The sequence below is a fragment of the Astatotilapia calliptera genome, chromosome 22 (genome assembly GCF_964374335.1).
Source record: "Astatotilapia calliptera chromosome 22, fAstCal68.1, whole genome shotgun sequence".
NCBI lineage: Eukaryota > Metazoa > Chordata > Actinopteri > Cichliformes > Cichlidae > Astatotilapia > Astatotilapia calliptera.
In genome coordinates this window covers 121,687-148,256 of record NC_137442.1, presented here as the reverse complement: position 1 = coordinate 148,256, position 26,570 = coordinate 121,687, and the positions used below count along the sequence as shown (strand labels likewise).

The 26,570-nt window shown below is 43.7% G+C and overlaps 2 protein-coding genes and 1 long non-coding RNA gene across 5 annotated transcripts in view; 1 reads left to right on the top strand and 2 right to left on the bottom strand.

The window, feature by feature from the left end:
• Nucleotides 1-212: 212 nt before the first annotated feature.
• Nucleotides 213-16,676, bottom strand: LOC113014713 (pleckstrin homology domain-containing family O member 1-like). 2 transcript variants are annotated; one of them, XM_026156419.2, is made up of 10 exons: nt 16,306-16,676; nt 15,113-15,262; nt 8,202-8,342; nt 6,012-6,116; nt 5,818-5,919; nt 5,443-5,733; nt 5,215-5,312; nt 4,782-4,944; nt 2,174-2,286; nt 213-1,878 (listed from the first exon to the last, which is right to left on the bottom strand). In XM_026156419.2, the coding sequence occupies exons 1-10, from the start codon at nt 16,330-16,332 to the stop codon at nt 1,098-1,100; spliced, it is 1,971 nt and encodes a 656-aa protein (XP_026012204.1). In that variant the 5' UTR covers nt 16,333-16,676; the 3' UTR covers nt 213-1,097. The 2 variants fall into 2 exon arrangements, with proteins under 2 accessions (XP_026012204.1, XP_026012205.1); XM_026156420.2 differs by having other exon boundaries at nt 213-1,875.
• A 612-nt stretch (nt 16,677-17,288) lies between these two features.
• The window catches only part of LOC113014716 (saxitoxin and tetrodotoxin-binding protein 2-like), a 34,709-nt gene continuing 25,427 nt past the window's right edge, over nt 17,289-26,570 (bottom strand). For both annotated transcript variants that reach the window (XM_026156428.2, XM_026156427.2), the window contains exon 6: nt 17,289-17,421. In XM_026156428.2, the coding sequence (XP_026012213.1) occupies nt 17,381-17,421 (41 nt within the window). In that variant the 3' untranslated portion in view covers nt 17,289-17,380. The remainder of the gene's footprint in view (nt 17,422-26,570) is intronic.
• On the top strand, nt 21,947-24,178 carry LOC145423545 (uncharacterized). The gene is made up of 4 exons (XR_013904596.1): nt 21,947-22,089; nt 23,009-23,217; nt 23,374-23,551; nt 23,969-24,178. It is a non-coding gene; the product is annotated as an uncharacterized LOC145423545 (long non-coding RNA).

The following is a 26,570-nucleotide window of genomic DNA, read 5'->3' as shown; positions in this document are numbered from 1 at the left end:
AACTAGTTTTGCTGATTTATATAATTTCCATGTAATTTTTGTATCTTTAAGTCTCCATTATATTCCTAAATTCTTTATGAGCTTTAATAGTAAATTATCTACACTAATATTTAAAGAGATAAACAGGAACGTAAATATACTGAAGTAGTAACTTTATTGTGTAGATGATTAAAGGCTCGTATTTCTTATATTTGGTGGATGTGCTGGCACACTTTTTGTTTGTTTGTTTATTAGACTTTATTGAGCCTTTTTCTATGTCACATGTATGTTTCATTAAAGCAAATGTCTCACTGTGTACAACAAATATGTCAGCTGTTTATTGGTTGATGCTATCCAGCATCTGCTGGGCTTCAAGTGTGCAAATTAAATTTCCGCTTTTTTTGCAGAATGCAGAGTTTGAGTTCTTTTTTGTAAACTGCAACACATGAACAGGTAAAGACTTTGTGTCATTATTGCTTCTCGTGTCTTTGTTTAACATTAAACTCCCTGATTTTTGAGAAAAATCCACAGATTACAAAAATCCTGTGAGGTTAAAAAGAGCTGGAAGGACGTTTACAGGAATCTCTGCTACAGTGAAAGCAGAGAGCAACAACTTTGAAGATTAGCAATGACATTAGTAAATACATGAATGTTTTATCGGAGTGAAAGTCTGGGGAAACTTCCAGCAGACTCCCCTCTGTGCTCGTAGTGTGCTTCAGTGACTAATTCAAAAAGTTTCTTGATGTACAAACGCTGACATCTTATCTTGAAAAGGTTTTCTTCAAAAAAACAAAACAAAAATGTTCAACAGATAAACAGAAAATCTTTTTGCCTTCAGGAGGACGGAGAAAGAAGATAAACATGCAGCACCATTGGAGGAAGAGAAGGGGAAAGGGTCCCCGTCAAACGTGTGCGTCAAACATCTGCCACACACACACATACTTCCTGTTTAGTGCACTGTGGAGGATTAAGCCATTAACCCTCCCAGAAACAATCCTGCTCTGTGTGGTCACGTGCACCGTCCGCAGATTAAAACATGGAGACAGAATTTGAAGCAGGCTTCTGTTTGCGTGCTGAAGAAACGCTGCTACTTCCATCGAGAAGTCACTGCTGAACACTCAAACTCCTCGTTCAGGTGTCTCTGAATCTTCCTTGTCCTCTGGTGATGTCGGCGAGATGAGCGTGTCCATTTCTTCTGCCGCGCCGCTCGGTGCAGGTATACCAGCGGCCGCTGCTGCCGATGCCATCTTCTCATAGGTCCTCCTACGCTGCCGCCGCAGCGTCTGGCTCTGGAGCTCCTTCACCTCCTGCAGGACCTCCTGCGCCTCCTTCCACGAGGACACAGCCTCTTCCAGGAGCCGCTCAGCCTCGGCACGCCTCTGCTCCACCTCCGAGTTATCCTCAGACAGCTGGGTGGCTGGTGGAAGTGGGGAGGGGTGGTGGCTGTCAAGGGTTCTTGGTTGTGAGGACTCGAAGGATCTGGACAGGGTCGGGGAGTTCTGGCTCTGAAGAGGAGACTCCTCATTGCTCCCTAGATGAGGAGAGTCGGTCTCACTGCCTCGTGGCGAACCATATCCTTTAACCTGAGAGAAGTCAGATCGTCCGACGCTCAGAGGCGAGTCGGATGGCTTCTGTATTGGAGAGCTGCCTTGCTTGTTGGGAGAGGCAGCGGATGGTCCTTTGAGTTTTGGAGATCGAGCTGCATCGGTGCTCTTTGACCGAGGAGAGCCACTCAGCCTGGGAGAGTCGCTGACTTTAGCAGCGGCTGCATGGGATCCTCTGGAGTGAGGTGAGTCAGTTCCTTTGGACCGATTCTTCTTGGCTTTGGACCGAGGAGATTCTCTTCCTCTGAGGCGAGGAGAGTCGCTGCTCCGGCTCCTCGGAGATCCCGATGACCTGCTAAAGATGGCGACAAAAATCTGATTTTAAGTTCAACAATCAGTATTAAATTAATCTTTCCAACCATTTGAGAACTTTGTGTTTTCTTCTTTACAAACTGCAGTACCACAAACACAAATATGTTTGGTACTGCATCAAACATACTGTAACAGACAGATCATGGGAAAAGTCTTTTTGGAATTTGATTTTGGGATATGCAATCTACATTTTATATATCTGCTTTGCAAATCAAAGCACAAATATTGATGTGAACTAATCAGTAATGTCAATTATTAATTAAGGTGCTAAAACTGACCTGGAGTGAGGTGACTCTGAGCCCCTGAGGTGATGGAGTCGAGGAGAGTTGATGCCCTTCAGATAAGGTGAACTGCCCTCTCGTTCTCGCTCTGCTTTGGTCTTCTGCAGCTCCTGTCAGAAACAACATTACCCATATAAGATGGCAGCACGTGCTGATGTATAGGGGCACAGTGCTCCCAGCTACTGTGTACCCTTTTTGTGTTGTTTATTTCTCTTTTTCTTCCTGCAATGCACTGATTACTTTCAGCTGTCGGGAACTAATCGACATCGGCGTCAGCCTGAACCTTTACATTGGATTGGACTGACATTATTCCACCTGAGTTTCAAGACCATCAGGGCTCCGTGGGTTATTGTTGGGAGCGCCAAGCGTTGCAGACAGCGCAAGGAGAGGAAACAAAAGTGGAGAAGCAGAGTTGGCTATCAGGTCCAGCTGTGAAAACAACACTACAAACCCCGCTTCTGTCCATCTTCAACACCAACGCCAGATCCCTTGCAAACGAAACAGCTACAATCAGAGATTTACTACAACCGTGTCGTCTACAGATTGTAACTGAGTGCTGACACCATCCAAAAATCCTTAATGCCTCAGTGGAGTTATCGGGCCAGAGCCTACACCATCGGGACCACAACAAAGACTCCTGTAAGGGAAAGGGCGGAGAGTCATAGTTACCATTGTTTACAGCTGCCCCCCGCAATGCTGACGTTAGCTCGCCACTCAACCACCTCCAACAACACCTAAACAGCAAAGAGAGCACCCGGAGGGCATCCATATTGTTGCTGGGGACTTTAATAAGGCACGAAATCTGAAGGCCCGGCTCTGATCAGAACTCAGCCTTCAGGCTGAGGGACAGTTCTCTTTACAGCGCTACCAGAGGACAGACATCAAACAGGACAAGGAGGCCTACAGGAGAAGCGTAGAGGGCTTCCTCACTGATAACAACCCCTGCCAGGTGTGAAGAGGTAACCAAGCTCTCACCAACTACAAAGACCAGCAGAGCCTGTTGGCAGCAGACGACACCACCGTGGTTGGGCTCATCTTTGATGGAGATGAAACAGGGTACAGGGCGGAGGAAGAGAATTTGTCCTGCTAGTGCTTGCAAAATAACCATAAGCTAACTTGATGTATGCTCAATCATCCAGGTAAGGAAATCCCAAAGAGTTCATTCTGTTTGTGGCGTAGCGTGGTTTGTAGCTCAGCCACAGAGGAAGGGTGGTGTCAGGGAGGCTGACGCACACACCTGACCTCATCATGTAATCATGCCTCCCCTTTTAAGGACAATCCTGGGGCTGGATGACAGAGCGGTATGTAATAATAATAATAATGGGATAAGCTATTTTGAACGAGTTTTGAGTTGGGACTTAAAGAGAGAAAAGGAAGAGATATTTCTTAAATCAGGAGGAAGGGAATCCAGAGTCGTGGAGCAGCTGAAAGCCCTGCTCCCCATGGTGGCAAGACGGGGAGGGGACAGAGAGAGAAAGAGAAGAAGAAGATCTGAGACACCGAGATGGGATGGTGATCTGAACCAGGTCAGAGAGATATGTGGTGTTGGTGGGCAGGGTGTTATGTGTCCAGGCCCTCCAACACCCTCCCTTGGTCTGAGAGGGACATACAGTGTACGGATAAGGTACCAAGGCCAGCCTTAGTGGACACAGGCTGCAGACCGTGGTTCGATCCGGGGCATTGCTGGAGGCTGAGTGTGTGGAGGTTAAGTGTGTATGTATGAGGACATACATAATATCCCATAGTGCCACTGCAAATTAAATGCAAGGTCAGTGAATAGAATAATCCTTTAATCCTTTAATTGTCCCACAAGGGGAAATTTGGTTGTAACAGCAGCCAGAAAGACACACATACAAACAGTACACAGGACACAGAAACACACAATGTCTTCTTACATATTTACATCAAGGACAATGGTTACTATAAACAGTGTGCTGTACAGTTATTAAATTAAATTAAATTAACTACAGATAAGAGGCAAACCAGGTTGTAGTGCGAATTGGTTGATTAAATGATTGCAGTTACAGCGCAGATGTAAACATCTATGATCGTTGGGAGCAGTTTTGATTGTACAATAAAGGCTGCAGTTATCCTGTGCACCCCTTAATTCTGGGGACAGATTGGCCAGGCTTTAATAACCTATTGGGGCAGTGTGTTGGGATGTGTTCATGACCTTTAGCAGAATGTAGCATCTGCGATGCATTCAGCGGTGACACGGGGTCGTCCAACGCTGACGGCCCCGCCAGCTCCAGTTATTCACTCAACTGGAGCAGTCTTGTGATGACAGGTATGTCAGGCATTTGTGGTGCCTGATTGCAGGGGTAGCGAAGTTTATTGTTTACATGGCTTATCCTGCACATCCACAAACGTCCACTACCGGCAGCAAATCCAATCGGCTGTGACAAAGTGAACTAATGTCAGTGCTATAGTTCAGGTTTTGTTGTGGTCTGATTAATAGAACTTCCACCTGGTGGACCTAAAAGTGTCAATCCAAAGCACAAGTATTGTCATTTATCTTATAAAAAATAATTGCCACCTAAGCCAGTTGACATCATGAAAATGATCAGTAAACGAATCTATACATTTATGAATGAAGCAGTCAAACCTGCAGTCTCATCTCCTCCAGCAATTCCTGAGCTCGCTGCATCCTCTGGGCAATAAGGCTCTGGATCTGACCCAAAGGCTGGGCCGAGGCCTCGACTCCCGCTTCCACTTCAGCTGGACATCGCCTAACAGCAGAGCAGAACTCTGAGCGAATCATTACTGGTCTAGAGAAAAGGAAGAGGGTTAGGGTGACAGAAGAGTGGAGAAGGTGATGTTTCAAAATTTCAAGACATAAAGGTCAAAGACACTGAAATGGGTTTCACTGGTTCAGTCAGACTTGAGCAGTAGTGAGTCCAGCAGGCCAGACACTGACTTTAACCATGGACTCTACGTCTCCTGAGTATCCTGAATACCTGACAGCCTGATACTCTGCAGAAGAAAGCCTGAACTCTGCGTCTGTTTACTCCCTAACTTTGTTTATTACCAGGTCATACCTGGATGAGAGGACTTCATCCATGGAGGCACAGCGACTCCGGCCCTGCATACTGAACCTCTTCCCTGGCTGTGGCGTTCGATACTGAGCCTGGAGAACCTGAAAGGTAACATTCTATTCAGGTAGGTGTCGCGATTTAGTGCTCATTTTAGCAAAGATATTCAATAAAAACTTGGAGCCACATGCTTCCAGAAGTAAAAAAAGGTTAATGTGGATCTGAAGGGCCCACCTCTATTTGTGGAGACTTGTGGACCTTGGAGGCCTCCAGATGCTTTCCCCAGGACCGCTCACTGCCCCTGGGCAGACTGCTAGTCTTCACTTTGGGCTCCTTGGATGTCATCCGCAGCTTTGATACGTCTGTTCCAGCTCGCTGACGACCTACTCCAATCTGTCCACAAGACCCGCCCCCCTGCAGGTCGACCCGAAAGCTGTTATTCCAGTCGCCATCGTAGTCGTGTGAAAAAACATCCTCTTCGGCCACCAGGTCGAGTGTCAGCATGCCATGGGAAGAGGTGGATGCCTGCAGTGAGAACATGACTTTAATAGCAATAACATTATCTTAACATTCAGACCACAAGACAGATGGAAAAAAGGCTCCCAGTACCACGGCCATGAGATGTCCTTTGGTCGGCAGCCGGCGACCATAAGGGATCTTTGCTCGATCTCTGGTGGGATGAACCAGCGTGCTGTCCTCCTCAATGGTCACCTGTACGCAGACAAACTGAGTTAACACCCTGTTAAAAAAGGTGGCCGAGGTGTTATTAAAACATTTGAATCCATGAAAAAAGCAGCCCGCACCTCATCCAAAACTCTGTTCTTCGCTTTGATGATGGCGATGCTGAGGGCGTTTACCCATGATTCTTTCTCCTCAGGGCTCACAGCCAGAAACACGAGGTTTGGAGCCTGCAAAAAGAATATTCTTACCAATCTGATGTCATATGAAATACATAGTTTACCCCTGAAATGGTGCAAGAACTTAAATGTCAGTTTTTGAGTCTTGCAGCTGATGAAACATCCATATTTTATTGGGTTTTTTACTTTTTATTTGAGTTTTCTTTAAGGCACATTAGCTTCACCAGATAGCTCCCACCATACGTTGGAACTTGCCATGTTGTAGCAAGTAAATGATACATTTACAGAAAGCCATTAGAGAAGCACACATACTCTGAGAAGTACTTACATTCTTTTAAGTTTTAAGGTTATGTGTTGTTCTATGAGTTTCAGCTGCTCTCTTTAGGGCACAGGTGTCCAACTCCAGGCCTCGAGAGCCGGTGTCCTGCAGGTTTTAGATGTGTCCTTGATCCATCACAGCTGATTAAAATAGCTAAATGACCTTCTCAACATGTCTTGAAGTTCTCCACAAGCCTGGTAATAAACTACCCGGTAATCATTTGATTCAGGGGTGAGATCTAAAACCTGCTGGACACCGGCACTCGAGGCCTGGAGCTGGACACCCCATGCTTTAGTGGGCGCCACGATGGATGATCTACCTTATGCTGGGCAGACACTGTGCGATTTTTTCAGTCGCGCGATTCAGCTCTTGCTCAAACTGTACGATTGACTCGCAGGGGTTAGAAGTTCATAGGTCACGATGCAGGTCTCACACTATACGGCCCGATGCTCTGATGCGACCCGAGTGCTCACACTGTGCGTCCATAAAATTAAGGTTATAACAGAAATTCGGTCGCTCGCTCTTCCTCTCTGTCTTTCACTCACACAGACACACCACCACCATCAACTTTGCTAAATTGCTAATGAAAAACATTGACCAGGCAGCTGTGATTGAGCAGCATGTAAATCCAACTATTTTCACGGTTGTTGTGGTCGTGATAATTTTGTGAGGCTACATGGAAAAGGCTCGGATGAGCTTGCCACAGTTCTACAAGTTGTACCTCCATCGCTTGTGTCCAGATCACACGCTGCACAGCCGTGCTGCGCCGTCTTTTTCACTGCCATTTGTGTTTGCATGTGCGCAGTGTGAGAAACTGCGGTGACACCCTCACGACGGTCGCGAGGATTTCAAACCGGTTTGAAATCCTCGCGACCAAGCGACTGATGATCGGGAGCTGGTCGTGAGGTGTTAATCGCTTCTCGTTACCCCACGCATACTACACAATGCACGACGCACAATGAAGGCCAAAATCGGGCCGATCGCCAAAACGGTCGCACGACTCAAAACTCGGCTCAAAATGGGCCAAAAATTGCACAGTGTGAGCCCAGCATTAGTCTCCTCCTATCCCAGCATCCTCCTCTGTCACACCATCCTCTGCATGTCCTCCTTCACTACATCCATGAATCTTCTTTAAGGCCTTGCTCTTTTGCTCCTGCCTGGCAGCTTCGTCTTCATCATCCTTAGCCAAATACATCTACTCTACCTCCAGTTGTAGGATCTCTAAATGAACTCAAACATCAATTTTTTCACATCTAGAAATTTTATAGAGTGTTTGTTGCGGCCCAACACAAATTTACACACAAAGTTTATTTAACCCTCTGAGGTAATGACCCTGATCCTGACTCTATACAATCAGAATGTAGATTCTTGTTTTATTAAATTAAAGCTGAAGGTCAAATCGTAGAAGTAGAAAGAGCAGAGCGTGACAAACTGCAGTAGTTTCTGGGATTATTCCGCTCTGACTCATCCTCTGGCAGTCTAATTGGATTCTGCAGATTAAACCTGTTCAGAATAGGAACAAAAAGCATGCAGCTCAGCCAATCGCAGAACACAGATGGGGCAGGACATCTCAAATCTTATCCACCAATCCTGAGGCACATGTAGGAGGAACTCCACCATCGAGGTCAAGCAGGACAGCATAATCTCCGAACACCAAGACACGAAAAGATGGGCGCGGACAGAGGTTTCACTTTTGGATCAGATGCTCCATGAAACCAGAAACTTGAGGCGCGAGACAAAAACACTGACACACATATTCTGTAATTCTGTTAGTTACACTCAAGACGACAGGTAAACAGCCGGACAGGTGGACTCACGGTGTTTCCCGGCTGCTTGCAGCGCAGCACCGTGAAGCGGCTGTGGTTCTTCTTGCTGCGGCTCTTGGCCTTCCTCAGCTCCTCGGAGCGCTCGTAATCAGCCAGGTCGAACACTTCCTGAGCCTTACGTTCATCTTTCACCTGAAACACAAAAACACACCTGCATCAGCATGGTTTACAAATAACAGCGATCAGTTCTGCAGGTTCATGATGGAAGAACATAAGTGTACAGGACAGCTTACAGCAGGGGTGTCCAACTCCAGGCCTCGAGGGCCGTGTCCCCTGGGTCAGCACACCTGAACCACATGATAAGTTCATTGCCAGGCCTCTGGAGAACTTCAAGACATGTTGAGGAGGTCATTTAGCCATTTAAATCAGCTGTGTTGGATCAAGGACACATGTAAAACCTGCAGGACACCGGCCCTCGAGGCCTGGAGTTGGACACCCCTGGTTTAGAGGAAGCATGCAAGTTAAAATAATCTGAGATTAGAGATGAATGAATTCTGTGTGTCTCTAATAACGCTCTGCATACACGCTAGCACAGATGCAGTGACAAAGGAGTGTGTGTGTGTCACACTGCTTGTTAACAGCTGGCTGAACACACTGAGCAGCTGCTGTCTGAGATCTGTGAACACACCTGAGATTAAAGGGCCATCTGACCGTTTTACCTCCTCCAGTTTATCCGGGGGAACACCAAGGGGTTCCCCAGCCAGCCGAGAGATATAATCTCTCCAGCGTGTCCTGGGTCTGCCCCGGGGCCTCCTGGTGGGACATGCCCGGAAAACCTCGCCCAGGAGGCATCCTGGTCAGATGCCCGAACTACCTCAGCTGGCTCTTTTTGATGTGGAGGAGCAGCGGCTCTACTCTGAGCCTCTCCCGAATGGCCGAACTTCTCACCCGATCTCTAAGGGAGAGGCCAGCCACCCTTTGGAGGAAGCTCATTTCCACCGCTTGTATCCGCGATCTTGTTCTTTTGGTCACTACCCACAGCTCGTGGCCATAGGTGAGGACAGGGACGTAGATCGACCGGTAAATCGAGAGCTTTGGTCTTACACTCAGCTCTCTCTTCACCACAACAGACCGGTACAGCGTCCGCATCACTGCAGCCGCTGCACCAATCCGTCTGTTGATCTCCCGCTCCCTTCTCCCGTCACTCGTGAACAAGACCCCGTCATACTTAAACTCCACCACTTGGGGCAGGAACTCATGCTGAAATCACTATCAGACTAAAAGCATAGATTGAAAGATTAATTCCAACACTGTTTCTGAACGGTCCACAAGAATCAGTGTAAACAAAATAATGTGTGTCCAAAAACAGAAATGTCCTCACAAACCAAAACACTCCCAACAATGACAGTTAAACAGTAAAAATGGTTGTCACAGAGCAGAAACACACACACAGCGAGTCCTCCCTCAGGCATGTACGTTAAAAAGTTCTGGGTTAGCGTACTGCTGAAGAACAGGAACAAGATGAAATATGACGAGTAATGATGGAACAAGTCACAAGCACACACACTCTCTCTCTGGGTTAACGTGAGTCATTACTCTGCTGCTCACAGCAGAATAAATCTCGTACTTATCTGTATGTTACTGAATGTTTGTTTCATCCCCCATCACACACTGCTACTCTCTTTTTATTCATTACACAATACTACGCCACGTTTTTTATCACCTGCACTGATAGTTATGTTATTTTATTTTACCTGATATATTCATATTGTTACTTTGAGTTATTTTGATATTATATTTGCACTATCCTACTGTATCCTACAATTCTTATTGTACATCTTTATTCCTCTGTTCCTCTCTTTCTCTTGCTGCACTGAGCATGGCTCTGACAAAAGAATTTCCAACGGGATAAACAAAGTTCTTCTTATCTTATCACTGAATTCAAAACAATCCATATAAAACTTGCATTAAAAAAGGTTTTGAGATTTGATCAATAGACATAATCTTTTCATGCTTGTGTTAAAGTAAAATTGACGTTAATAATAATAATACATTTTATTTATAGGCGCCTTTCAGACCCTCAAGGTCACCTTACAATAACCCAAGAACAATAGCAGCAATAAAATATAATAAACATGGCAAAATAAAATTTAGACATACGGTTAAAAAAATGTCTGTGAAGGTTCTCAGTCATCCAGGTCATCGTAGTCTAAGGAGCTTGGAAAGAAAAGCGTCTGGACTTCTTTAAGTTGCTTGAAGACGTTTCACCTCTCATCCGAGAAGCTTCTTCAGTTCTAAGGTCACATGGTGGGGAGTCCCACATTTAAACCCAGTGGGAGTTTCCCCCCACAGAAGGACAAAAGGACCCCTGATGATCCTCTACCTAATCACATGAGCCGAGGTGTGAAAACGGGTGTGGGTTACAATCAGCCAGGGTTTCGGGTGAGCTCATTGTGAAACCCTGGCCCAACCCTATCATGTGATTTCCTGAGGTCAGATGGCCCAGGATGTGAGTGGGCGTTAAGGCGTCTGGGAAGGATCTCAAAACTGGATTATAGATGGCAGAGAGTTGGTGTCGTAAACCCCGCCTCTGTTCAAAGATGGTCGCTCACAGTGGACATAGATGCTTCTTTCACTCCTCTTTCAAACCATCTGTCCTCTGTCCAACATGTGAACATCCTCGAAAGAGTGACCTTTGACCTTTAGATGCAGATGAACAGCTGAGTCTTGTCCTGTGGAGGTGGCTCTTCTGTGTTGTGCCATGCGCTTGTGAAGTGGCTGTTTGGTCTCTCCAATGTAGAGGTCTGAGCATTCCTCGCTGCACTGTACAGCAAACACCACATTGTTAAGTTTGTGTTTTGGCGTTTTGTCTTTCGGGTGAACCAGTTTGTCTCTGAGCGTGTTGCTGGGTCTGAAATGCACCGGGATGTCATGCTTGGAGAAAACTCTCCTGAGTGTCTCTGATACACCGGCTACATAGGGGATGACAATGTTGTTGCGTCTGTCCTTCTTATCCTCCCTCGCTGGTGTCTGGTCTTCTTTTCTGTGCCTCTTTGCTGACTTTAAGAACGCCCATTTAGGATAGCCGCACGTTTTGAGTGCTTCCTTTACATGTGTGTGTTCCTTCTTTTTCCCTTCAGGCTTAGAGGGAACATGTTCTGCCCGGTGGTGTAGGGTCCTGATTACTCCAAGTTTGTGCTCCAGAGGGTGATGGGAGTCAAAGAGGAGGTACTGGTCCGTGTGTGTGGGCTTCCGGTAAACTTCAGTGTTGAGGTTGCCAACAGAAGCAGGCAAATCAGGATGAAAGTCTTAGCCACCCTCTCCAGTGCCAAAGTCCCTCCGTCTAACCTCACAATACAAGAAAAGAAGGCCGTCGCTTCCCTGAGCAAAAACCACAACATCACTATATTACCAGCTGATAAGGGAAGATGCACCGTGATCCTAAACACTACAGATTACCACACAAAGATCACTACTCTCCTCAGTGACAACAATACCAACGAAGCCTTAAAGCAAGACCCACAAGCAGCTACAAAAAGAAAGTTATAGCTTGGCTTCAAAACCTTGAAAAGGACAAAATCATTGACCGCCTTATATATCACAGCTCCTTGGAAGACAGGACCAACTTCACCCCCCGATCAGATTTGCACACTGTTCGACCTCTGCCTTACCACTACATATTTCAAATATAATGAGGGTTTCTATGGACAAAAACATGGCTGTGCCATGGGCTCCCCCGTGTCACCTATTGTAGCCAACCTTTACATGGAGAAAGTGGAAAGGAAGGCTCTTGGCTCTTTTAAAGGGAGAGTACCCAGCCACTGGTACAGGTATGTAGACGACACTCTTTGGATGAGAGCTGAAACTTCTTCAATCAACTTAAAGAAGTCCAGACGCTTTTCTTTCCAAGCTCCTAAGGTTAAAAAAAACCCCACAAGCACAAAAGTATTAAGGCTGACCAAGGTAAAAATGGACTAAGACAGATCAGGTGTATGCAATTCTGAATAGATGGTTTTGAGACGTGATTTAAAAGTGGTGAGAGAGTTTGTGGTATGGAGATCTGGTGGAAGTGCATCCGAACTAAAGGCTCTGAGTCCCATAGTAGTCAGGCGAGCAGGTGGAACAGACAGAAGGGAAGCAGGAAGAAGAGCGGAGTGTACGAGGGGGTGAGTATGTATGGAGAAGATCGGATAAATATGGACTCTTAACCTGAGGGCAGGGTGTGACATCAGAGTTATCAATGGATAATGAAAGGTTGGGACTTTAGTCAGTTTTGATCTGGTGCCTATTAAAATGAATTCTGTTTTATTGCCATTAAGTTTAAGAAAGTTGTGAGTAAACCAGACCTTGATTGTTATGCTTCCTGAAAATATTACCTAGGGGTAGGAGATAGATGATAAAAAGTAAAGGACCCAGGACAGAGCCTTGGGATACACCAGAATTAACTGGAGTAGATCCTGATCTTTGAGTGAGTAATTGAATAAACTGTGAGCGGCCAGAGAGATACGAGGTAAACCAGGAGAGTACTGTACCATTGATGCCAATAGATACTAATCTGTGAAGAAAGATGCAGTGGGAGATAGTGTCAAAAGCTGCTGTAAGGTCAAGGAGAATGAGTCCAGAGTCAGCTGCAAGCAGAAGATCATTGGTGATTTTTACTAGGGCTGTTTCTGTACTGTGACATGAACAGAAGCCAGACTGAAACTGTTCGTACAAGTTATTTCCACTGAGATGTCTATAAACCTGTGCAGCCACCATCTTTTCCAGAATTTTTACTAAGAAAGGGAGCGAATGTCATCTCTGACTTCTTTTCGGATTCATGTAATACTGTGAAATGAAATGTTAACTGTAGTCTTGGTGTAGCTGCGTTCTTTAAAAACTGACTTGTTTGATAGATGCAGTTAATAATACAAGCAAAAATATAAAAAATGTTTTCTGAGAGACTTTGATGGGGATAAAGGCGACAGCCTGATGAAAACATCACAAATCCATGAATCAGCTGATTTTTTGTACTTTTAAGAAACGTGAGTGCACCTTTGACGTTTCCTCATTCCTTCATAACACCTGTTTATAACTCACCGTGTTGCATTCTTTGCATTCTTCTGTGGCTCACGTGCATCAAAGTTTGCATTATTGGGGGCGTGACCTCTGTGACTGACAGGTGGATGGTGACACAGAAGGCTGTAGCTGTTAGCTGTCTGCTAGCCTTCACCTGAACTGGACCCTGGATCGTGTTTGTGTTGTTGGAGCCTTTTGGAGTGTTTTGATGACATTACATTACCAATAATATGACTGCTGCAAGGTTACTGTACATAAGAAGGTGGAGCTCTGGTTTTACTGAGTGAATGGATTTTGAGTGGCAGGTTTGTGTGTGATCCTGATGACCTCAGGCATCTTTTCCCTTTACTGTATTTCTTTTTGTTTCTATCTGTGAAATAGAGAAGCTCAAAGCCAGTTGCGAGGCATTTCCTGTGTCCTGATGTGTCCACGAGCTGACAGACATCGTCCTCCTCCTCTTCCTGAGAGTTAAACTCAGAGTTTTGGCAAGAACAAAGTCTGACTCAGCGTCCACGATCTTTGCTGTGCTCTTGCGTAATAGACGCTTACATAAGGCCAGTGCGAACACTTCTTAGTCCAAACACACCTGCTGCAGCCACATTTACACCTGCCTCCACACTGCGTTCAGGGAATATACGGACATATACCACAGAGAAAATAAGGGATGTCCATCTTTTACCTGTTATTTGGTTGTTGGGGGCAGCACTTTAGACAGAGACTTCCAGACCTTCCTCTCCCAGTCTCCTTGAGGCATTCCCAGGACAGCTGAGGGCCATACAGAAATATCTGCAGCGTGTCTGTGATCTGCCCCATAACACCTGACCTGGGAGGTGTCCTCCACTGGCTCCTTTCTATGTGGAGGAGCAGCAGTGGTACAGTGAGTCAGTCTTAAATGACTGAGCTCTTCACCTGATCTCTACAGGAGAGCCGAGCTACTCTCAGAGAAAGCGGCTCACTTCTACTGCTTGAACCCTAAACAGCTTTTGAGGGAGTTCTGGCGAAACATCAGAGATGATGATACCCTCAGGAAGCCCCTGAAACCCCTCCCAGCTGGAAATGACCCTTGCCAGCTGTGTGTAGCCGGCAGGATTAAAAACAGCACTCGCTGCCATGAAACCACTCTGTGGGATGAGGTCTTGTTTGTTCACAAACATCATGTCTGTCTCTTCTTCACTCAGGACATATTTCTGAAATCAGAACATGACATCAGAGGTCACATGATCACTCTGTGTGACTTGCCGTTGTTTAGAAATGACTCAGCGTCATCAGAGCTGAAAATAAACAGAGCGGGACTGCCGAGATCCTCTCACTTGATGAAAATCCAAGGTCCGGCCTCAAACGCGTTAACCCACAAACATTTACATCTTCCTTTGGATTAATCCCCATTTCCTCTGTTTCACATGACATTTCTTTGTCTTTTTACTGCATTGTTTATTTGTTTATTAATAAGGAACCCCATTAGCTTCCACAACAGTGGTTGCTAGTCTTCCTGGGGCCCAAACCATCAAATACCACCAAATAAAATGTTACACAATGAGTTGGATGCAAATTGTCCACATAATTTGGCTCTTACATCCACAATAAGGTTTTACAATTCTGAAAATGACTTTTAAATAAGAAACACTCTGCTTTAGGACCATCTCACAGCTTCTGCCTGTTTCTCCTTGCAAACATCTGTAAATGATGCATCTACAATCTCTGTTTAACTGTTGAGCTCTTTTTATCTGAACAACACACCACAGAGAAAATATCAAACTAGATCAGAGATGTGAGCTACGGATTAGCTGCACCCGGTAAACCTGTCGTCTGGCACAGCCTACCCACAGTCCTCCCTGGCCTGTCCAGCAGACTGGAACCAGCAGCCCATAGGGGGTCTGTCCAGTTTCTCTGATTGGTGTTCTCACCTCCTTGTCTGAGATGTAGAGATGGTCTCCTCTCAGCACCATGTACCGACTCCTCCACAGCTCCCTGAAAATCCCTCGACCGCAGAACTTCCGGATCCAGCCCACCTTCTCCGGCTGCTGGACGGGCAGCGGACCGGAGTCCTGAACACCCTACAACACAACGATAACAGGAGGATTCAGAGAAACACAAAGACCAACGGAGACCGATGAAGATAAAATGCAAGAGGAACAAAAGAATCTAAGAAAGATGGGAAGACCCACAGAGGCAAGGCAATAAGCAAATGAGAGTAGGACAGAAAACATTTGACCCACAAAGAATAAAGACAACAGAGAGGATCAAGCTCAAAGACACAAACAGGCAAACGGCCTGAGAGAGACTAAACCAGGCATTAAACTACCCAGAGAGATATAAACATGACATATAAAACAAGTAATATTTGAAGACACAAAATTATGTCAGAAAAACAGGAAATGACCTCGGTGGGAAACAAAAACAGTAAACAATGTAGAGGTGACGCGAAACGGCCGAGAGACAAAAAAGAAATCTGAGGTAAAGAAAAAATGGGAGCACTGCAGCTTTCTAAAACTGTATACCAAACAGGTCATTAGAGGCAGAATGAACCTGATCTACACACAGTTTTCATCAGACGTTTAAACTGGGAAGAATCTCAAACACGTGTGTGAAACAATCACATAAAATTATACTGACAGATTCCTAATACTGGCAAATAAGAGAAATGCACACAGGTAGGAATTACGATAAAAACAAGGCAAAGATGTAAACATGTAATGATTGTCTTCATAAATAGAAAGGAAATGAAAACAAAAATAGCGAGAAGAAAAATAACTACATAAATAAAAGAAAGAGCCATAGCTATGGCGGCATCGTGACGTCATCGATGGTGTTGAAACCGCAGATTTTCTTTGTGAACAAAAAAAGGAGAAACTTCCTGAACGAAGCTGCAGCTCCGAGCAGGGTGGAGGCATCACTGCACCACCCTCACCTCACATCACCTGTCTCAGCTCAGTTTGTGTCAGAGATGTGTTTAAATAAAGGTTAAACAAAAATGAAGCTTCAATAAAGCACAAAGCAGCGTCACGTGACGCAAACAAACGGACAGAAAACACCAGCGATCGGAGTCAACGATCAGCGATCACACTGATCGATCCTGAGCTCTCTCTCTCTCACTGACCCGCCTGCTTTGGTTGCTTTTCTTCATCTTCCTCCTCCTCTCCGGGGCTTGCAGCACAGTCACACCGACAGGGAGGAGGTTTGGCCCGGCGGCTGCTGCCCAGCCCGCTGCTGGTCCCGATGGTTCCGGTGTCGGCGGGTTGGCTCGGTTCTCCCGGTTCTTCTTCGTCTTTTTTAGCTCCGCGTCTGTTGTCTGAACCGAGACTGCATCCTCCCTTGCGCGCGCGCGCGTTTGGAGTCAGATGCTCTTTCTCGCTCGTTCTGTGCACCCGCTGTCCCACGCGGACGCGCACCGGAGCCTACTCGAGGTATAAGGAGCCCGAGGGCACCACCTGGCGACAGAGGAGCGCTACAGCAGCGCTTTGATGAAGAATAAAATGTCAGACATGCTTTAACCTAATCATATACAATATGATTATCATTAATTATTTCAAATACAAATAATTAAGAACAAAGAATAAAACGTGACCTGATCAGTCTGGACTTCAACTTCAGAGCTTCATCTCTCACTCTTCTTCCTCCTCAAACATTGACCCTCGTTTTCTTCTTCTGTTTCTTCAAGCCTTTCTCAGTATCATTCTTTTCTTTACAGTATGAAGCACTCTGACTGTAATTTGGTCACATATTGATAAAACTAAACTGAGGCGAGGGTTTTCTTTTTCTTTCTTCGTGTTCATGATTTCTCTGTCCTTCCTTCTCTTTTACATGGTCTCTGCTTTCTTTTCACACCTTTTACTCATCCGTTTCATTCATTTCCTATCTCCTTTTCTGCCTTTTATTTTTTCCTCCTTTCCTTTCTTGTAATTTTAACCTGATAAATCTGACTTTGCCCTAAAAAGATCAGGCTTAAATATTTTAAGACAAAAATATCCCAATACACACACACACACACACACACACACACACACACACACACACACACACACACACACACACACACACACTACTTCAACAGTATCCTCTGAAATCAAACACAACTGAAAGTTTGTGGTTACAGTTCAGTCTTTACTCTTCAGAGTGAAATAAAGTCATCAGATCAAATTCAAGATTCTGAACTAAAACTCGTCTCGTCGTCTTCAGGCGTCTCGCTCTTCTTCCTTCTTTTCAAGACAAAAATCTGCAGAAACACAGACAAGACTTGAGTCAGCAATTTGACCTGCCACACAGCTTTAGGGAGGCTTCAGCACCCCTAAAATAGGCCTAACGACACCACTGGCTTTACTCCACCTTCTTCCACGCAGGCCTGGACCAACAGCTGTCCCCACCAGGCATGTGCAGACGTGGGGGCAGAAGGGGCTTGAGCACCTGCCCCTTCCCTGATGGGTGGCCCAAGTACCCTTTTTTTGAGGCAAATTTTTATAATTTTTTTTTAAAAATTATTAGTATTTTTTTCATGTGTGTGTGTGTGTGTGTGTGTGTGTGGGGAGTCCTGCCTGTACCCCTTAATAACAATGTTCCCTCTAAGCTGCACACGTGCGCAATTGCGCACTGCTGGCACGGTCTCTGCCCACAGAAAATCTGCGTTGTGCACAAAAATAATCTAACCTGAATTGAAATTAAAATTAAAATTTCAACAAGTCTGTTTTGTAGTGTTAGTCAGTAAGTCACTGGCTGCTCCTGTATGTGTTTAGAACGATACCACCTTATCCCATAGTCCAGCCAATGATGCGATTCACATTCGTATATACGCAGCTAATCAACGTCGTTGATGACAGCGTCCTTATGTGCCGACACCGGTGTTTTAACTAGCAAAGCAGCGTGGCTGATGTGGAGTGAAGCCACGTTAATGACAACGTGGACAACCACTGGAGATGTGAGCAGGACAGACGGAAAAACTGACGGACAAAGTGTGGACTTTATAGCAGTTTTTAAATTGTGTTGATCGGCCACGTAAAACCAGAGTTATGATAAAATATCTGCAATGTTTGTTTTTCTTCCTGAATACTGTCGTTGTTTATTTACTACAGGAAGAAACGGTAAAAACGGCGTTTTATAACGCTCGAAAGCACTCTACACCTGTGAGCAAAAACAAAACCAACCCCCCACGCTTTCCTATTGGTCGAAAAAAGTACCATGTTGACCAATCAAAAAATGATATGGCAACGTGGCATCTAGCTGTTAAGACACGGGGGGAAGTTTTAGGAGTGACGGCGGTGTTTTGAGATGTGAGAGATTTGCAACGTTTAGCGCAAATTGCGTGTAGTTAGTGTGTAGTGTAGTCAATAGTTTTGTTGTGTATGTCAGAACAATGAGGCGACTGCTGAGTGTTACAAGTGTTACAGCAGTGATACATCTGCTGTTGTCAGGCCTGCAGGTATCAGGCTGTTGTTCTCCTTCATCTCATAGTGGACAGAAATTTCTTTTTGGAGTGGCACAAATAATTTGTGTGGCATCAGATTTGATGCAGAACAGCTGATTGTTCTGTAAATAGTTTGAAATGTTTATTTAAAAACACCTTGGCTGCATTTTTAGGTAAACAGCTGCAAAAACTCAGTTACTTTTTTGAAGAAGTAACTATATAATTAATTGCCCAATATTGGTCATTATATACTATATTTTGCAGACAGAGAGTTACAGACTCTCTCCCAGACCACAGACTCATAATACAAGTCAGAGCTTTATGAAAAAAAGAAAAAGAAAGAAAGTTGTGTTTTTAAAATTGGAGTTCAAGTTATTTTTACTTCCAATAGTGTTAACATACTACACAGATCATGAACAAGACTTTTTACATTTTCATTGTAAGTGGGCTAAAGCAGTTAATTAAAAGTAGTCTAACATAAATGTAAATGCTATAATTTGATTATTTTAATAAACCATGTAACTTGGATGGATTAGATGCTGGCGTGACCACAGTGCACACATCTGCTGTCGCTCACAGCGGTCCAAGGGACGTTTGTGTGTTTGCTCAGACACATGAAGAATTAGAGGGAACATTGGTCAATAATAACATTTAGCTATTAATCATAGTTTTGCTAGATTAAAGGATCTGGCTTGCATCAGTCACATGACTACCATTACCCAATGATCGCCCTTGACAGCAGAGCGCACTGGTTACGAACCAGAAACGAGCTCGCAAAGTGCACGCGCATTTTTTCCGCCTGAGAGGTGTGAAACTGTAGGAGAAACAGACAAAATAACTGGGAGATGCAGACTGATGCATCAAAAACCAGTAAGTAACTGTACTGCGTACACTATAGTCTATAGCACACAGCAGTATTAGCTTATTATGGACACATTGGTAAGTTGTTTTGTGGCAACTGACAATTTGAAACTAATGAGCGTGCTGTGTGTGCAACAGCGTGACAAACATTACCTGTCGTGTTATTAACTGCACAAGTAGTGCTGGTCACAGCTGCTAGCTGGGTAAGGCTGTCAGGGGTCTGTAGCTCTGTCACCGTTTTAGGGAACATGTTTAGTTTTAAAGTAAGTTACAGGTCTTTTCCTGCCTTTGTGGAGGACTTATATTTGACTGAACACTATCTAATATGCATATCCACATAATTATGAATGATTATAATCAGAGGTGGGACCAAGTCATTGTTTTGCAAGTCTCAAGTAAGTCTCAAGTCTTTATCCTCAAGTCTCAAGTCAAGTCTCAAGTAATGTCAGGCAAGTCAGAGTCGAGTCTCAAGTCACTGGTGTAAAAGTCCGAGTAAAGTCACAAGTCTGAAACTTTGAATTTCAAGTCCTTTCGAGTCATTCAAAAAAACGAAAAAAAGCATGTTGCAGTTATATGCTAAATGTAAATATTAGACCATGTAATTTTTAAATCTGTGTTTTTCTCAACACATGACAAAATAGTGAACGTAGAAAATATACACAAATTGTGAAATTGCACCTCTTTAAAATGCAGCTCAATTAAACCTAGCTCCAAGAATAATTTTCACCGACAGTTCTGAGATAAGCTGCATGTTATTCTTGGATGCGGTTGTAGGACCGGCTTTAAAATCGCATGACAAAAATATCATACACATTAAAAAAAACTGCATCACCAACGTAGCCTGGACAACATTTGCTAGTTAGATGAAGTCAGCTATCTCATCGTAGCATATTTATATGCATATTTATAATCATACGGTTCTTGGAGTGAGTGCATACACTCATGAAGTTTAGTAACTTCAGGTCACTGCAACAAGCCCAGGTACAGTTTACCGACGGATGGGTGCAGGACCTTGAAATGCACCGTGTAGAACGAAAGACCATCGTACGTATCATAAGTTTACCAGTCTCACAAACTGTCGTCATAAATACACATTCCTTAACCGTTTATTAATAGGACCTTTGAGCTCAACGATAATTAATTAGTAGTGGAAATAATTTCTGGTACCCATCACAGAAATGTAGCAGTGACAATAATATTGTATGCTGTAATCGTACTGGGCAATTAGTGATACAAAAAAACCCGTTTTATCCTGTGAATAAAAGTATGTTTTTGTCAATGTACCATAATAACAGAAGCGAAACGCAATATTGTGTCAGGACAATTCACTATTTATGCACAATAAATAAAGGAGCATAGCGCGACAATTTCTGTTCAGTGCCAGACTTGCTTGTAACCTATATCACCAATTATGTTATGAAAATGACGTATTAACTACTAAAAAACACTGACCTTCGTGTAAATGCTTGGAGCAGACTAACCTGTGAGCTGGAGGGTTCTGGGACGTTATATTTGGTCTTTGAATGGCTGCAATCCAGGCCATCCGTCGCGTCTTTGTTACTTCGGAAACATGGCTCGAACAATTTCTCTTCAACGACGTAATCCGATAACAACCGATCTCTTTACCCGTCGGCTTCCCGTGGCTGTCATGCGACCGGCTATTGCAGTTAATAATACAACAGCTTCTTGACATTTTTGTGTTTCTTTTTATCGCTGTATAACTGATTTCAATTGAAAGTCTGTGTGCGCTAGTACCTCTTGCCACGAGTTCCCAGAATCCTTTGCGGTTCTACCCGTGAATGACGTCACATTTTCAATCTCTATATAATATGCATGTTAAATTTTATATTTGGGGTAAAATATCAAGTCTTTTCAAGTAAACAGGTTCAAGTCCAATTCAAGTCCCAAGTCATTGGTGTAAAAGTCCAAGTCAAGTCACAAGTCTTAGAACATTTTTTCAAGTCAAGTCTAAAGTCATAAAATTAATGACTCGAGTCTGACTCGAGTCCAAGTCATGTGACTCGAGTCCACACCTCTGATTATAATTATGATATTAGGAAAAATCACTGTTTTAAAAATACATTGAGAAACAGATTATATTAGATTTATATTTCAAATAGGACAAAATGCTAATTTTACAGCAGCAACATTATTGTATCTCTACAGTTTAAACATTTAATAAAGTTTCTGCCTGCACAGAGAGGATACCCAGATAGCAAGGAGACATTGAACAGATGTTGATTTTCCATCTGAACCATCAGAATCGTCAGGGTTGAAATGTTAACACAAAACCAATGTTGAAACAACATTGAAATACTGATGAAACCTGACACTGACATTGAAATAACATTGATTCACTGTTGTTCTGTCATCGTTGATTGTTGATCTATTTATAGTTGACAAGGTGACAACAATCACGTTGAAAAACCAATGATTTATGGTTGAGCGGGAAATTGAAGCTGCCACCACTTGGACTATTCCATAGCACCCCTCTCAGTGGTACATCCCTCCAGGTAACCATTGTCTTGTACAGTAGAGCGGGACATTCGATTTACTCTCAGCGGAATTGACCGGAGAAGGCATCAGTTCATGCACTGCACTGGCCTGCACCACGATTAGTATAAGGTAAGAATGAATGAATTTTCTTCTATTCGTTATTTCCACGGTCGCATTTGAATAACAGTAAAAAAAAACTGGTTAATGTACAGTTTCGGACAAAATGTGGGAGCCCGAAATCGTGTCTATTACAATCCGGCAACAAGTAAATTGCACTGCGAACAAAGTCTATCAACAAAGAAAACATTTTCGTTTCATACTTTTCTGTTATATTCCCTTACAAAACTAGCGTTAACGCTTCGAGGGTTCCTTTGTTCTTGCCGTCGCCTCGGCGCTTGACCCAGACTTTCACTCTGTAGTTGCTTTTTAGCATAGTACTACAAAAAAATTGTAAATCTGTGATATATGATTGATAAACGTAAAGGTAACTGTATAAATGTGTTCAATGACTTTGTTACTTTTAATGATTGGTGAGCACCCGCTTCGATTCGCACTCAATTCAGACTTTATGTTGCACGCTCACCTAACTTTACGTTGCACGCTCACCTAACTTTATGTTGCACGCTCACCTAACTTTACGTTGCACGCTCACCTAACTTTACGTTGCACGCTCACCTACCTTGCGTTTGCACCTTTTGTCCACACGTAAACTGTGTTTTCATTAACTGAAAACTGAGGCTATGTCCACACGTACACGGGTATTTTTGAAAACTGAGATTTTCCGTTTTCGTTTTAAAAAATAATCCCGTCCACACGTAAAGGCAGAAATGAAGGAAAACGCTGCTAGGAACATGCCAAAGCCATTCACACATAATTCACGCACTGGTGATGGCAAGCTACATATACAAATATCAAATATATGTGAGTTAGAACAACTTATACTTGAATGCAGAATGTTACACCGTCACTTATGGATATATTAATTTTTTGCCTCTCACTGCTTAAGCCATTAATCTTTCTAGAATTGTTTTTTTTTTTTTTTAAACAGATGCGACCTCACAAAAGATATTAACTATGCTGTCAGACCTGACGAGAGCTGTGAACGAACTGCGTGATGAGGTCAGAGCCATCCGCAATACCGGCTGCAATGATTCGGTAGATGCTGGGGTACTGCCTCTGGATTTGCCCTTGCACAACATGGAGGACCTAAACAATGCAGAGGCAGCTCTTCAATCAATAGAGGCAAATAAGGCAATGGTAAGTATATAAAGTTTATGTACACTTTGTAACTATAAAGTGTAATAGCTGTGATTTAAATACATAACAACGGCCTGTTGATTAAACACACAAGCACTTGCATACACATTTAAGACATGAGACACGCTAATTCCATCTATTGAAATGTGTCTATAGGTGAGACGCCTTGCCTTGATTGGAGGGACCACACTGGAGGTGCGAGTCCGCCGTGTAATGGCTTATGCCATTACAAACGAGCTGGCCTCGTTACTAAACTGGGCAGGGAAAAAAACCAAGGACCAGACAAAGCAAAAAAGGGCATTTAAAGATACAGCGCTCTGCAAATGCATATTTGGTAAGTTTTACCGTTTTTTTGCTATATTACTTTGTCTTTCTTAATAACAAGACTTTCATGTCCGGTTAATCTGGAGATGGAGTCTTTGGTCTTTGGCTTGTTTAGTCCTCGGGTTGTAGTTTGTACAGCCCAAGGACCCCATGTTTATTTTGTTTTAAAGGATACACGGCACACTATGCTAAGACTTATCACTTTTTCCGCTCATAGCTCTTTGGGAATCAAATGCAGCAGTTTGCAGATTTACACCTGGTGACTTTCATGTTTATCAGCCTAGGAGTTTACATACTTTCTCCCAGCTGAAGACAGTTACAGTGGGGCAAAAAAGTATTTATCATGTGCTATAACATGAGCTTATTCATGTGCTCTAATTCACTTTTTTTGTTTGTGTGTGTGTGTGTGTGTGTATTTTTGTCCTAGATGGTCTGACGCAGCAGTTAGGGGCAAACTCTATGTCCGAGTTTGTCTTTGCACAAGCAGTGCAGAAATGGCTCCGGTACGCCCCAGATCGTTTGGGTGGTGCAGGACGCACATCATGCATCCCCATCCCGAAGTAAAAAATTACAAATTTATGTTAAACATAAATGTAAATAGAAAACTGTGTTTTAATAAAGTATTTAGCAAACGAAACATATGCCTATTGACCTTTTTTTGTTTATTTTTTTTCTCTGTTACATCACATGCAATGCTTTCTTATTTTAGGATAATAATATTGACATGATACATCGTGAGACTTTTGTTTTTTATAAAGGGTGTCCAATTTGAGGAATAAGTACAATTATGTGTTTAGGTGGTTTAAGTATTGATGGAAACATGCAGTAGTTTAGTATTGGTTAAAATACCTATAAAGAGAGGTAGATTTCCAGTCATGATTTAACTGTTGTTTTAATAAAAAGCAACTGTGCGAAAGAGGTGGAAAATCAACATCATAGCTCAACAGTGTTTCAATATCAGAATCTGACATTGTTTCAATGTCAACAGTATTAGAAAATACAACGTTGAATCAATGTCAGGTTTCAACATTGATTCAACATCAAAACCTGACGTTGTTTCAACATTAAAAACGGGTGCAAGAGTGACGTTAGGTCAACGTCACACTTCAATGTTGATTCAATGACACAGCCTGATATTGACTCAACAGTGTTTCAATGTTTCCTTGCTATCTGGGTAGTCAAACAAACTGAATCATCATAAATACATTATTTTATATTTATTACTTTATGTTTTATTCTTACTTTATTATTATTATAGCACTAGGAATAAATAATAAGGGAAGGATTCTGGATCAACACTATGATGCAAAGTTGTGGCCATAGTATATACAGTATTCTGGAGATAATTTAAAATGTCACTGTATGTGTGTGTGTGTGTGTGTTTTATATGTATAGATTTTTTTTAAATTATTACTCATGAAATATCATTTTCCAGATATGCACAGTAAGGACATGAGGAGGAAACAGTGACATAAGTGTAACAGAGTTAGAAAACACCTTAATGAAGTTCCTCAAAATTGATGTGCTTTGTGAATAGTTGGAGCCACCTGGTGGACAAATACCGAACTGCAACGGTTAAGGTTCCAAATTGCTGCACAGCGCATGCCTCAGCAAACGAAAAATACTCCCAAGCTGGTGGTAGGTGCTTGTGAGCGATGGTGTTGTCAATTTTGTATGTGTATTAGTGAAAACATTCTCATACTGGTAATTGTCAACATCTGTTTTGATTGTAAGCAGTACTAGCACATACCTGTACCCTCAAAGTTACAAGCATTTTGATGCATCAGTACTAACTTTCTTCCCGAGTAGAATTTTTAGTTAACATGCTAAGCTAATACTCGTTAGTTAGTTGGGTGCTTTTTGACTTGCACCTATGCCAGAATGCTGTTTATAGACTTCAGTTCAGCATTCAATACAATCCACCCCTCACAACTCATCAGGAAACTGACAGACCTGGGCATCAGTTCCCTCATCTGCAAATGGTTACTGAACTTCCTGACCAACCGCCCCCAACATGTCCGGCTGGATAACCACTGTTCATCTACAATCACGATGAACACCAGTGTACCACAAGGCTGTGTGATGAGCCCTTTCCTCTACTCCCTCTTCACCCACGACTGCAGACCTGCTGATGGTTCCAACACCATCATTAAGTTTGCAGATGACACCGCGGTGATTGGCCTCATCAGTGACAACGATGAGGCCGCCTACAGGGAGGAGGTGGATCGTCTGGCTGAGTGGTGCGACAGAAACAACCTGCTGCTTAACACCGAGAAGACCAAGGAGCTCATCATGGACTACAGGAGGAATGCTGACCCACATCCACCCATCCACATTAAGGGGACGGCTGTGGAGCGTGTGAGCAGCTTCAAGTTCCTGGGATTCCACATCTCCGAGGATCTCATCTAGACAACCAACTGCTCCAAGCTGGTCAAGAAGGCTCACCAGCGCCTCTTCTTCTTGAGGACTCTGAGGAAGAACCACCTGTCCTCAGACATCCTGGTGAACTTCTATCGTTGCACCATCGAGAGCATCCTGACCAACTGTATAACAGTCTGGTACGGGAACTGCTCTGCCTCGGACCGGAAGGCGTTGCAGAGGGTCGTGAAAACTGCCCAGCGCATCGCCGGAGCACCACTTCCTGCCATAAAAGACATCTACAGGAAGCGGTGTCTGAAAAGGGCTGGGAAAATCATCAAAGACCCCAGTCACCCATCACATGGACTTTTCACCCTCCTGCCCTCTGGGAGGCGCTACAGGAGCCTCCGGACTAAGACCACCAGGTACCGGAACAGCTTCTTCCCCACAGCTGTCAGACTCCTGAACTCTGCCTCCTGACATCTGACCCACGTTAAACTCATGGACTGAACATACACACACCCACAATGGACAACTGTACCCTCAAACACAATAATAACATGGACTGAACCACCACTCACAACCACTAGCACTTTATATAGCCTCTGTAGAAGCTATCTACACCCTCACTTATCTTAACTGCACTACTGTATAGCTCTGTGTAAATAATC